The sequence below is a fragment of the Peromyscus maniculatus genome, chromosome 16 (assembly GCF_049852395.1).
Source record: "Peromyscus maniculatus bairdii isolate BWxNUB_F1_BW_parent chromosome 16, HU_Pman_BW_mat_3.1, whole genome shotgun sequence".
In the NCBI taxonomy this organism is placed as follows: Eukaryota; Metazoa; Chordata; class Mammalia; order Rodentia; family Cricetidae; genus Peromyscus; species Peromyscus maniculatus.
Window position 1 is genome coordinate 55850065 of NC_134867.1, and position 13672 is coordinate 55863736.

Here is a 13672-nt window from a genome sequence, read left to right on the forward strand (position 1 = left end):
GACTATAAGATGTGAGTAATACTTTGCAACCAGCAACAGGGCATGGAAAGACTAAATTGGTGAAATTTAAAAAACATTCCTAGTTATTTTATGGGATGGACATTGAGTTGAGCTATGAATATTTGTTAAAAGAGAGGGGGAAGGAAGGGAGGGAGGGAGGAAGGAAGGAAGGAAGGAAGGAAGGAAGGAAGGAAGGAAGGAAAGGAAGGAAGGAAGGAAGGAAAGGAAGGAAGGAAGGAAGGAAAGGAAGGAAGGAAGAAGAGAGGACAGGCAAACACGAAATTTACTTTTTATGTATATGTCATGCAAGGTAGAAAACTGTCAGTGGTTCCACCCAGTTCTAACCATGTTGTTGACTAACATTATATCAACATTTCACAGGCTAAATCTGACCCTCGTCCTAAGTTTAAACACCCATGATTTCTACATTTTAGTTAAGTATTCAACCATTCACCTATATGCTCAATCCTGACTTTTACATTTTTAAATTATCAAAAATACAAATTTCACGACAGAAAAGATTATATGAGATTCACCTTTTGTGGCCATAATAAATTCTTACGACAACAGAAACTCAGCTAGCCCATTCTGATGTGTTCTCATTTGTGGCTACTTTAACATCTTGGAACCACAGTGTTGAGCAGATTTAGGCTAAAACCATACTACCGGTGAAGTCTAAAATGATTGCTATTTGGTCCTTTGGGGGGAAAAACATCTCCTGACTCTTGACCTCTCTGATTGCAGCCACTTGCACAGTGCATTAAATTTACCTCCAGCATCTAGAAGTTTTCCTTGTTGTAATAGAAATGAACACCCCTAGGATCCGCGGATGAGTACAAATGGCACATCTTTTGCAGAGTCTTTGACATGGCTTTGGGTCCACAGAAGAACACACCAATGCTGCTGCTGCAGGGATGGTAAGAAAAGGAGAATGTGTTACCTGGGCAAGGCCAGCAGGAAGCCATGACCGGCCCAGGCAATTAGGAAGCAGCATGGTGGCAAGGTTATTTATTTATTTTCTTGTCTGTACCAACTTCCCTTTTTCTTAACATCCTTTCTGTTTCCAGTACATTGCTCCCATCAAGATTTCCTGATTCCCAGAATCACAGGAGCCAGGGACTCAAGAGGCCAGAGGCCAGAGGGGGCTGTGATAATAGTACAGGGGTCTGTGATACCGTGGGTTTTGGTCAGGTGAGCTTGATCAACATCTTGGATCTGTGGATAAAATGTACATTCCAGGATCAGGACTTTTGACCTGTGTCCTTGCCCTAGGATCTGGCTTAAGTAGGCAAAGGCTATACCTTTGCTGAAGGAATGAACAAATGGTCATGTTGATTATTGCTGGCCTGGTCTTGGGCAGGGCTGGAGGCCTTGTATATATAATCTAAAGATAACGATTACATTGTGTGTTTTAAAGAAAGCAAAATAAGACAGTGTATTCAAAAAGTTTTTAAAAGGGTTAGTTATGACTAACGTCTTGTTCAACCTTGCCATTTTTATAGATAATAAAATTTATATTAAAGCCATAACAACTTGATTTATTTATCTTACTAGAATTCAATTTGGACCTAATGAAGAGATTGGAAGGGACAAAGCGTTGCTGAAGATGCAGATTGCCAGACATTGTCATCTCTGACCCTTGCACTTCAGAAAATAGTGGAGAGGACATAGCTTTGCATCACATCACAAGAGTGCTCCTATCCCTTGGGACTCTGGTCCTGTAGCCACAGGGCACTGGTTCAGGGGTTCACATTGTCTCCTGAAGTCAGGACACACCGACCTCTATTGGAAAGTACAAAGGCCACAGCTCTCCTCCCTTGTATTCAATATTATTGTGCCCTGTGGCATCTTCTCTTCCTAGTCTCCAGTATATGCTGAAGTAGTTGCTCAAGTCCAGATCAGAAGTACCTGTATTACTGTGTATAAAATTGTTAGGCAGACTGTTAAATTGCAGATTCTTTGGCTGGGATCCATGAAGAGTGTGTTTGGTGTGAAGCCAGGTAATATTGAGGCAGATGGCCCTGTAAGCCGTACTGCCTCAGAGAAATTCTTCAGATCCAGGGCCAGCCCACTATACTGCCTCTGTTCCTTCCACCTGGCTTTTGTTAGTGTTTGTATAGCCCTTCCCTGCTTCGATTATACAGTGGCGTGATTCTCTACCAAATATCAGAGCCCTGTTTTAACAACATGCTCCAGGACCATGACGCCCATGGTACAAGGTGATGGTTTAATCACATTTCAAGCTAGCTTCAAAGGAATTCACCAAATGGTTTCATTTACAAATAAGAATATTTCCAAAATGTCTAAGTGCTACTTTCATAAATATCCTTCCTATGACTTAATTTATGATTTTTTTTCAAAAGATGTTTTGTACTAAATAATTTGACTTGAGGCAATTTTCAGCTGTTTGTGGAACTAGAAGGTGAATGGTTTAAGGAGGCTGATGATGTGGGATGTCTTTCTGTATGCTGTGAATATGTGTTACTCCCATTGGCTAATAAATAAAGCTGCATTGGCCTATGGCAGGGCAGGATGGAGCCAGGCGGGGAAATCCAAGAGAGAAAGTAAAATGAGAAAGGAGAGTGAGGAAAGACGCCAAACCATCATCCAAGGATCAACACGTAATGGGACACAGGTAAAGCCATGGAGCACATGGAAAAACATAGATTAATAGAAATGGGTTAAGTTACAAGAGCTATCCAGCAAGAAGCCTGACTCATAGGCCAAACAGTTTGTAAGTAATATAAGCCTCTGTGTGTTTACTTAGGACCAAGTAGCTGTGGTACTTGAGTGGGAGAGATTTGTCCCGACTGCTGGCCTGGCAGAACCAGAGAAACTTCAGGCTACAGGTTGATGTCTCCATCATTTGGCTACTGTAAGTGTTGGGCACATTAATTATTCCCTCAAAGCCCTATTACTTCATGTATATAGTCAGGAGCATTCGAGACCTTTCCTCTCAGGATCTCCTCTGCACTCCCAGCTTCTCTCTGCGGATGAAAGGAGGCATAGCAAGCCTGCCTGGGCCCTGTTCTTGGTCCGTGGTGGTCTCTGTAGCTGTTGGTTCTCGGATATCAGTATCACACGTGTCTGCAGGGCTTCTCCTGCTCCACAGAGTTGAACAGAAGATGGGAAGTGGGATGTGAATGAAGGGGATTGGTCTTTTGAGCTCTGGACAGAAACATCTGAGTGAAAAAGGTCAGGCAAGGCCCTTCCTGATGAGGAGTCATAGCTTTGCTCTTGGCATGATGTGCAGAGGTATCCTTGCATTCATTTTCAAAGGTGCTGTTATGGGTGGTGATATTTTTCCCATTAGTGTGAATGTCACCAAAGAGGTTGCCACTGGCCTGTTCCCAACGGGTTGTGATTGCCCTTTCATTCGTAGCCCCAGTCACTGTTTGAGAAGCCGGTGGTGTGCTTTGAAAACCTGCCTTTAAGACCCCATTTCAAAGCATCCTGATTGAGGGCTGCCAGGTGTACCACTGGTATTTCCAGTGCCTCACAGCTCGCCTGCCTCTTTGAAGCTGTGGCTATTGCACAGCACAGCTAAGTGCAAACGTTTCTGTCCTCAGGGTCCATAGCTGTCATGGTTATGTGGTCACCAGAAAGTCTCAGAAAGGCCATTCATTATCCACCCTTGACTGTGACCTAGAGGTCAGCCCTCCACCGTCTCTCCTCACATTGCTGTCCCCAAGTAAGGCACAGTCCTCACCTTGATTTTTACCAACCTTGGCATTTATGACACCAAGTCTGGGGTTTCCTGGTCATGAATGCATCCCATAAAGCATGGAGCTGAGAGAATCTGCACAGAACAGTGAAGGCACAGATGTGGTAGTTCCCCCTCCCCTCCCCTTTTTATGAGGCAATGGACAAGTACAGCAGAGCCTTAATGGGATTGCTAAAGAAAAAAAATTCTTCCATAAAAATTTAATTATCCACAATTGCTTAGAGTTAAAAAAGAAGATTCTGTGCAAAAGAAATATAAAAACACTAGACACCGTTTATCCTCCGGTTTACAGCCTGCAAGCCGCAGAGCTTGCACACGCGTGTGGGGCTGGATCAAGGGGAACATTAATGGCATTGGCCAGTCTGAGGGGCTGGCTGACTTTGATGAGAAAAGGACAGATTTCACAGAGGCTGAAAAAAGAATGGTTAACATTCAAGTAATTATTCTGAGCTCTGATAAACAGCAAAGGAGGTTCTTTCCCGGCTACCTACCCCTTGTACTTGTTAAATAACCACTATGCTTTTCTCTGTGGGATTTATGTGGGTTTTTTCCCTCTCAACACAGTTGAGCAACGCCATGCATGAAAGGCATCCAAAATATCACCCACCAGGAGATTTCAGCCTAGCAGATAGATAGGAATGTGGGTGTGTTCCTGGAAGGAATCCCACCACCTCCCCAGATTCGCGCATTCTGCTGGCACGAGCCCCTTTCTCTTTAAATTGTATGTTTGTTTTTTATGTGTTGGCTTTTATGCTTGGTAAGTTATAAGCCTGTTGGGGCAGACCCTAAACCCTGTTTTTAAAAAAAATCAAATTACTTTATACCCTGAGTGTGTTCTGCAAATAAAATCGATAAACAGAAGCTTCCTCCGGATTTATGGAGGCTTAGGACGCAGGCACCGAGAGCTACAAACTGTTTCAGACAGTGGACACACAAGTTCTGGTTAATCTTTCTCAGTGAATGTTTTTCATTAGAAATGCCTCCAAATGATTTATCACATAATTACGCTTTATACAACACCATCTTTTTCATAACTACAGATGATAGTCCTGCTGGCCAGCTCTCTCCCTTTGTAACCCACGTCTCAGTCAATGCCCAGCAGCAACTGCACTGATTCTCTCCGAGTGTACAGTGGTCAATCTTGACTGTCGACTTGATTTAGAATCACCTTGGAGATACACCCTAAAGGGAGGTCTGAGGGTGTTTTCAGAGAAAGTTAACCGAGGAGGAGGGAAGACTCCCTGAAGGGGCTGGGCTTTCACTCTGAACACAAAGGAGGAAGCTAGCTGAGCAGAGACAACCATCTTCTTCTGCTTCCTGACCATGGGTGCAATGTGAGCAACCACCACCTGCTTCTGCCGCCACGATGAACCGTTTCTGCCGCCATGATGAACTGCATCCGCAAACTACCAACCCCAATAAACCCTCTCTCTCTGAGTCGCTTCCTGCCAGGTATTTATTTGGTCCTGGCAATAAGAAAAGTGACTAGTGCAGTGTTCCCATTACTGAGTTGTTGTTCATTTGGATCTGCAGATGCCACTAACAAAATGTGCGCCTCTCCTCTGTCCCACTTTCTAACAACTGTCTCTTGACACACAGGGCTGTGTCCTTAGGATTCTTGATTCTTTTTCCTCTGCCTCATCATCCTTTGCTTGTTCATGCTTACCAGTAGATATGAGAGAATAAAGCTGCTTCCCTTAGTGGGGTGGGGATGGGAAGGAAGTGGAAGAGAAGGAGAAAGAGGAGGAGAGGGGTAGGTAATTCATAGTATTGGATTCCAGAGAATGGGGGGAATAATTTTTCTTCATTCTGTCTTTTCCTTTACCCCCGTTCCACTAAGACATGTAAAGATATAAATAACCAAAAATAAGTTTCTGTAACTGTTAATTTGCTGAAATAAAGTCATCAAAAGTAAGTTTGCAGAGTAATAAATCTATCCACTATTTACTTATACCCTTAGTCTCCCTACAACAAACAATTCTAGTAATTTTCATTGAATTTTTACTAGGATAACCAGTGAGCTGGATGCCCTCTGGTGGAAAAGGTACCATTTAGATATGGGGGCAATTTTCCCTCATCCATGATGATGGCTTTATTTTTCTTACAAAGCTATAATTTATTGTGTGCTAGATTTACATTTAAATTTATTTCTTTGAGTGTTCTGAACATTTTAGTCATATAATGAATGTTTAGGATACCCTGTTAGATAAAGGACCTTGTATGCTATAATCAGAATGCTAATTTCCTAAAAATATCACTTAACAACATTTTTGCACATATGCATGTACAAATGAGAATTGAAGGGTGTGCACACAAGCAAATGTGATTCCAGATGGACACATTTACTCAATTTAGTAAAAAGGTATTTTTTTACACTTCTGAAAACAATGGGGGTCTAAAATACATTCATGTCAGATGGATTAGAAGCCCCCGCCTCATTGATACCTTTATGTCTGGGTTGGGTTCCTCTGTCCTAACAAACGATGACATTCTTCTTTGGTCCCTCCACCCCCCACTTCATGATTAAAGAAACACTCCTATTGAAGTTTTGAAAACTGGGAAAATCTTGGAAGTTTTTGTGGTAATTAATTACATAAAGTTCACACCTATAAGGCATGGTGAAGATATTAACAGGTAAGTCAAAAGCAGCAAACTATAAATATTTTCCGAAGTATAAGATCAAAAACTGAAGCCCCATGGAAAAAAACCTCTTAGTCAATTAACTCACAACAGCTGAGCCACAAGGGTGAGTAGATGTACAATGTGTGTTTGTCAAAAAATAGCTAGATATGACAAAGCTTTATTTGTTTTCACTCTGCCTGTCTTCTTGAAGATGATCTCCTGCTTTCCGAACACTTGGGTAAAGGTTGGCAGCAATATTGAGAATGCTTACAGAAAATGAAACACAGCTTCCATTTCTGCGCAAAACACATTTCTATAGATTAGTAAGTCCCAGGTGTCGATGCATGCATTAATTAGCCCACTGTACTTTAGTGGGTGGGTGACTTGCCTGGTGCGCTTGCAATGCTTTTCTGCACTTGTGTAATTGAAGTAATTGGCAATTGTCACATGTTGGAGAGTTTGCGCACAGAAAGAAATGACCTCTTTAAATATGTGTTCGTTTGCTATTTGTTGATTGTCTTAAGAACTATACTGATGTTTTTGTAAATCAACTGGTATAATTACCAAAATTAATTACAGATAAAAACAGCAGAAGATACTTTCCTGTTTGCTTCTCCCAGCCTTTGATCTATTTAAAAATTGTCTTTCCTGTTCCTCATTTGTATTCATTTTGATGCCATCAATTTGTTTCTCCTATTACTGTTATTTTTGCAATTTTCTGGCTCCCTTAGAACTTGCTCAATCCGCTTTGATCTGCTTCCCTTCAAGCTTTATTTTTGGTGCTGTTTTTCATGTTCTGTAACTTTTTTTTTTTTTTTTTTTTGCACTCCTCTCCCCTTGGCTCTTTTGATTCAACTCTTTCTTAGGACGGGAACAAACTCCAGCTTTGAGTGAACAGGTAAATGTGATTACAGGGGTTTGCGCTAAGAATGCCTAGCTTTGTGCTGGTGAATAGCAATGGCTGAGAGCCTACTTCAAAGACTCTCGAGAACAAAGAACCTTTTCTGAGGCCACTAACAAATCCAGCAATTCTTCCTGACCCATCTTTGCCAAGAGATACCAGCTAATGGCAGGACAAGCCTGTCTTGTGAGAGTTGCCAAGCAGGCTTGGGAACAAACATCCCCATGACATAATAAGGGGAGAACATACTGTTTATCTCTCTAATAACCATCCTGAGGAAAATTAATGTTACTTTGTCCTTTGTGCGGAGCGGTGATTGGATTGTGTGTTTCATTTCTATCTGGACAAAGGCCAGCGTATTGCAATACTTCTCAATATTAGATTTTCTTGTTTAAAAATTAGATTTTATTGGCATTCTCCTTCTGTGATTTCTTCATTAAAAGCTTCATTAAGCATAAATCTCCTTTTACACAGAAGAAAAACAAAAAATTATTTTAAGGAGGTCATTTTAAAAGTCTTCTAGAAGGGCGACGCTAAGCTTCACACTGGAGATTTGCCGTGTTCCAGGGACCTGGCATTCCAGAGATGAAATAATGATTGATTTTGCATGGATTTATCTAATATTAATTATATTGATGCTTGAAGCTATTTAATAAGCTGATGTGTTCCAGAGTCTCAAGCTTTACAAATCTGATATTAAATCTTTTTTTTTTTTTCCAGGTAGGAAGTAGGCAGCAAAGTCTTGGTTCTGAAGTGACTGAATTCCAGGGGTCTCTAATCCCCTCACAGACATGAAATCATGCACCTGAGTAAGAGAGTTTGCGCAGCTGCCATGCTGCAGCTAGCCATTAAGGGCAACTGTGTGCTCTGATGGTGGGTTCTGGTACGGGGTGAACACGTCCCCAGCAACAGTGACAGGGAAAAGCGACGCAGTTTTCCCAACTGAGATAGAACTGTCCTCGACTTGCAGGTCTACAGAACAGCATTTTCTGAGCAAGGATTGCACAGGGCTGCTTTTGCCTTTGACTTCCTGACATTCTGGCTTTCTGGCTCGCACCCTCCAAGTGACGAGAGACAATTGAATGATCTGATTTGAAAGGCCTTCTCCACGGGGCTGCAAACTTTATACTGTGACAAAGATAAACAATGCAGGATCAATGCAGGACAATCGTGCTAAAGACTGAGCTATCGACATGAATTTAGAGATGTACGTTTCAAAAGCTCGCCCTCTGAGGTTAGGCTAGAGAGCTATCTCACTGACTAATGCTCGCTAGAGCCCAGATGAAAAAAGTCAGGCTTGGTGGAGTGTGCGTGTTATCCCAGTTACTGGGAAAGTGAAGGCAGATGAATCTTTGAGGCCCACTGGCCAGCTAGCCAGCCCAATGTACTTGGAAAATGCGGTTTTAGTAAGGAGAGACCCTGTCCAAAAAACTAGGGGTGTGTGCCTAAGGAACGACACCCAGGGTTGTCCTCTGGCCTCCACACGGATGTGTGCATGGCATTGCCCCTCATTTCTCTCTCTCTCACACGGAGCCAGGAAGTGGGAAATTCATTTCATGATCAATAGAAACTAAAGGTACAGATTTGTCCAAAGCCATACTTCTCTCCAAAATGAGAACAAAACCACCTAGGCTTTCCATATGAGCATATAACATGATAATTTCTACATGTAAGCTTTTTAAAGGAATTGCATATGAAAGTATTCCATTTTCTCTGGACAAGCACCAGATAGGTAGGTGTCAGGTGAGGGGCACTTCCGCAGGCCTTAGAAAGGCTTGAGAGGTTGCCACCCAGCACCCATGGTTGAGTGGGGGCTGAGAGGACCTGAGTTCTGAGATTCCTGGAGGCGGGTTTTTGGGATGGAGGCACGTGTTTGGAGACAAGGTGGGGCTCCAGCGTTCAAAGCTGGGTACCCGCAAGAGCCAACACAAGAAGCACAGTAAACAAGTGAGTGCCAGGATGTGATGGCTGGGGAGAGTTCCCAAGGTCACCTGCCCTGGGTTGGCAGCTCTGACAAGTCACCTGTAGCTGAGTCCATGGAGAAGAAGCTAGGTCACCACACTGTGCAATGGATCCCTCCACCTCCCCTTGGCTTTTCAGTTAGAAGTTAAACTGTCTCTGACTTTCTTGTTAGAAATCTGCCTGTCTTAGATGGGTGCAAGTTTCTGCTCACTTCTCCCCTCCACTATATGCTCAGTAGTCTTGAGTCACTCACAGAACATCCTTGTGTTGGGTGCAAGGCTTCCCCGGCAGGCAGAGAGCACAGGCTGTGCTCTCAGTTTGCAGAGGTCTGTCTCACAGCACACGGGGCAGTGGAAGCCAGGGCGATTTCACAGACTGCGATGGATGCTCATGAACCTTGACTGCTACCTGACGACTTCTTTCTCACTTCCCCTCCTCACCCAACGCCTGTCAGAATAGCTGGTTCAATAAAGCCAGACAGACACAGAGGCAGCCAATAAAAATAGAATGGCATAGTTCTGGAACAAAGGAAATATAGAGAAAAATGTGAAAAGGAGCTGAATTGACCAAAAGATGATTTATACTCACCATAAAAGAATTCCAGCATAAGGAAACTACAGAGAGCTTGAAGAAGCATGGCTCCTATGAAGGAAGACCAGTGAGAAAATGCATACACAATCATGGAGAATGGAGACGTGGTCAGAAACACAGGAGTAGATTTTTAATTTACAGATAAAGGGAACAGATAAAAACCCAGAACCCCTAAGTGGCATGATTGCTAAGATAGATAAGAGTAATGCATATTAAACTTTGTAATGCATATCAAACTTTATAATGCACACATAGAGATTATTGTTCCTCGCTCCCTGGATATAATGTATCTTAGGAACCTTGCCATTCTCTTCTGATAATTTACTCTATGAAGATCAAAGTCCAATTTTTTATTTATTTTTATTTTATGTACATTGGTGTTTTGCCCTGGATTGGTCAAGTCCCCTGGAACTGGAGTCACAGACAGCTGTGAGCTGCCATGTGGGTGCTGGGAATTGAACCTGGGTCCTCTGGAATACAGTCAGTGCTCTTAACCACTGAGCCATCTCTCCAGCCCCTGATCACTTATTCTAATATTGTGCCTCCACGCACAGTTTACATGTTGATACCTTCAACTGAAGTTCTCACCTGAAATCCTGCTTCATGTATCACTTGCTGGACATTTGAATGTTTGAGAAGTATCTTACGTGAAACGTCAAAAATGAAGCTTCCCATATCCCTTGTCTACTACACAGCAATTCTCACGTTCATGTCCATGCTAATGAGTGGAAGTTCATTCTAACTTGGGTCGTGCCTCAGTCCATCAACAAGTCATGCCTTCAGAAAACGTTCAGAATCAAACTGCTCCAGTGTTCCCTGCCTACCAAACTGCCACCAAGGCCTGCTCCTCACTGACCTCCCTAGCTCCATCCTAGGCCCATTACAGTCTGTTTTCTTACAGCAGCAAGGGTGACCCCATGTCAGTCTTGGACTTATACCACTAAGTGGTTTTTCTCTGGCAATCATATCCAAAGTCTTATGATGACTTGCAGATGTCCCCCGACACCTGACCTAAATGCCATCTCTTGGGATTCTTCCTATGTCCTCTGTTCTACTCACTGGCCCCTGAATCATGACAGGAACAATGTCCCTTGCCTCAGGACCTTGGCCCTTGCTTGTTTCCAGTTGCCCACATGGCACATTTCTTCACCTCCCTGTAGTCTTTCCTCAAATATGAAGGCAGTGTCAGTGCATGGTATAGATGAGGAAGGTCAGGACAAAGGACCTAGTCGTGAGGATGGATAACTCTCTGTCTTAGTGACTTACCCTTTACCAAGCTCTTCCACACTGCATGTGTGTTAACTTAAGAAAACAACCCTGAACTTGAATTTATCACCTCAGCATTACATTTATGTTAAAAAAGAAAGATAAATTAAGCTTCCTTGTCCAAGGCCACGTAGATAGAAACTTCTAGAATCAGGAGTCACAGGTTGTACTTCAGGCTTCTGGCCCAAGGCAAGGCCCTCCATGCATTACAGTTTGTTCTAGAGTTATGAGAATAGTAGTAACACTTGAAATCAAGAAAACAGCAGCAGCAGCAGCAGCAGTCGAAGGTTGCTGTTTTGGGCACTTTAAATGTTTCACTCTCTTTTTGTTGTTGTTGTTGTTGTGGAAGCCCTGGAGGCAAGCACTATTATTGACAGTTTTTAGAGGAGGAGAGAGAATCAGCACAGGGTAGTTAGAGGACCTAGCTCTACCAGCAGGAATGGTAGAGCTGGGACCGACACTCATGTAGCCCAGTTCTAGATCTGGGTCCTTTAGCACCCTGCCGAATCCCTGCTTTGTCTGAGAAAACTTTTTCTTTTTGCTTTTCTGCTAGACGTGCTAGACACACTGTAGCGCTGGATAGAATCAAATTCTCCAGTTGGGTAATTAGAGACTAACTGTGCTCCAAAGATTTTTTTGAAGGCATATGCTGTTTAAGAAATACCATCTTTAAATTGAGGTTAAGTGTGAAGATTTTCAACGTAATCGATAATCGTCTGAGTCTGTCAGGCAGTTAAACAGAGTTTTGTGGTTCCTGAAATATAAGACAGCCATGGCCATATTTTCTAAGGTGGATATTTTATCTTGGATTCTCAATTCTGACTGCAGACAAACTTTTCTTCCCAGCGTCAGCTTGTCTGGACTTCAGGGGGGATCCCAGCAGGCTAGGGGAAGGGAGCTGGCTTTCCTCACCTGGGGTGATTGTAGGCGATCTGCTTGAATTCATCATTCCAGTTGGGTCTCCCATAGAAGGTCTTCTGCTTTAAGCCTGTGATCACATCCAGACTTTCATCCCAGTGTAAAGCTATGTGAATAGCCTAAGTTAAAAATTGCAGTATCAGTTGACATTAAAGAACAACCATAAGAACCACCTATAAATAAAAGATGAACTCACGATCATCATTTGTATATTTAAAATATTTTTTAACAGGGCTTGAAATGCTTTATTAGCAGATGTCCCCAATGTGCTTTAGCGCAAGTATCGTGTCTCATCTGTCTTTGTATTTATTCTTGTTGGGACAAAATGCTCCCCTGTATATAGTAGATATGCAAAGACATAGCCTAGAAAGGATGGTTTTCTTTGAAAGGATGAGAGTGATACAGTAAATGTGGTTAAGGGAAAACACTGAACAAGTTAGTTTCCTTTCTGCCAAACTTCTCAAAAATCAGTCTCTCCCTGCTGTCCCCATTCATTTAAAATTAACTCTAGGGGACTTGAGAGGGGCATTTCCAGATTAAAGTGCCATGAAATGCCCAGGAGGAAGCTGGGTATATCAATTGAATTTGCCTACTGAGTTGACATGGTTGATGGACGGTCATTCCCAGATATTAGGACTGCCCCCTCTCACAGATACCAAAGTCTGCAGAGGCTCAAGAGTATTTGTGTGTAACCTACCCACATCCTTTCATATATTTTAAATCATCTTTCTGGTCTATAAAGCCTTACTGCCATACAGCTATTCGGTAAAGAGTTGTTGTCCTGTATTGTTTAGGGAATAATGTAAAGAAATAAGGATTTATATTTTCAGTGCAGATATATTTTTAAAGGTATTTTCGGTCCTTGGTTGGTTGAATGTACATATGTGGAACTCAAAGCGATGGAGAGCCAACTGTATAGTATTAGGTTTTAAGCACTGGGTGATATACTTGATGAAGGTGTGATAGAATGCTGAAGAGTAAGGGGTCTGGATGGAGCTCTGTAAGTGACTGACTTCAAATCCAGTGACCTCACCCAGCCCTTGTGTAATTAGGGGGCTGCAAAATAAGAGCCCGGGACACAATAATCCTTATAATTAACATACTAAAGCACGATCATTGGCTTCAGCCCCTGTAGATTCTAGAAGCTGCCTTGTTCTTTCCACTTTGGGTATGTGTGCCCTGCAGCACCCCCCCGCCCCGAGAACTGTCACCAACCCTGGAGCTCACACACCGATTTTCACCTCACCCTCTAACTCTTGATCTTTGTGGCAGTTTGAATGACAGCCCTGCTGCACTCAGCTTGTGCAGCGGCGGCTTCCTGCTTTGAAGGGGACTTGCCAGAATGGTTCTCTCCCTAGTCTAAGAAGGCAGCCAGTGCCAGAGGTTCATATCCAAGTCACAGTGGCTGTCCACAGACCAGTGGACGGCGCCAGACTGGCCTTCAGAATGCCAGGCTACAAGTCTGACCTTAGGTAACAGTGCTCATATTGCAAGAGTTTGGGAACAGGACTCCATGCAGCGTGAAGATGGGTAAGGGGAAGAGGATGTGGACCTGTGGCATGTCAGAGAGAGGAACCACCAGGAGCAAAAGACTTGAAAGCCTGAACGCATACAGCAGGATGCACAAGCATCCACCAGTCAACAGCTTTGGGGCAATAGGAAAATAGTGAGGCTCCTCTAGAAACAGG

The 13672-nt window shown here is 43.0% G+C and overlaps 1 protein-coding gene and 1 long non-coding RNA gene across 2 annotated transcripts in view; one reads left to right on the forward strand and one right to left on the reverse strand.

The window, feature by feature from the left end:
* Positions 1–779: 779 nt before the first annotated feature.
* Positions 780–13672, reverse strand: part of Nox3 (NADPH oxidase 3) — a 61957-nt gene continuing 49064 nt past the window's right edge. The window contains exons 12-13 of the mRNA XM_006978063.3: positions 11979–12103; positions 780–906 (exon numbers count right to left, since the gene is read on the reverse strand). Of these exons, the coding sequence (XP_006978125.2) occupies positions 780–906; positions 11979–12103 (252 nt within the window). The remainder of the gene's footprint in view (positions 907–11978; positions 12104–13672) is intronic.
* Positions 1175–8085, forward strand: LOC121823097 (uncharacterized). The gene is made up of 3 exons (XR_013045237.1): positions 1175–2635; positions 2768–2875; positions 7968–8085. It is a non-coding gene; the product is annotated as an uncharacterized LOC121823097 (long non-coding RNA).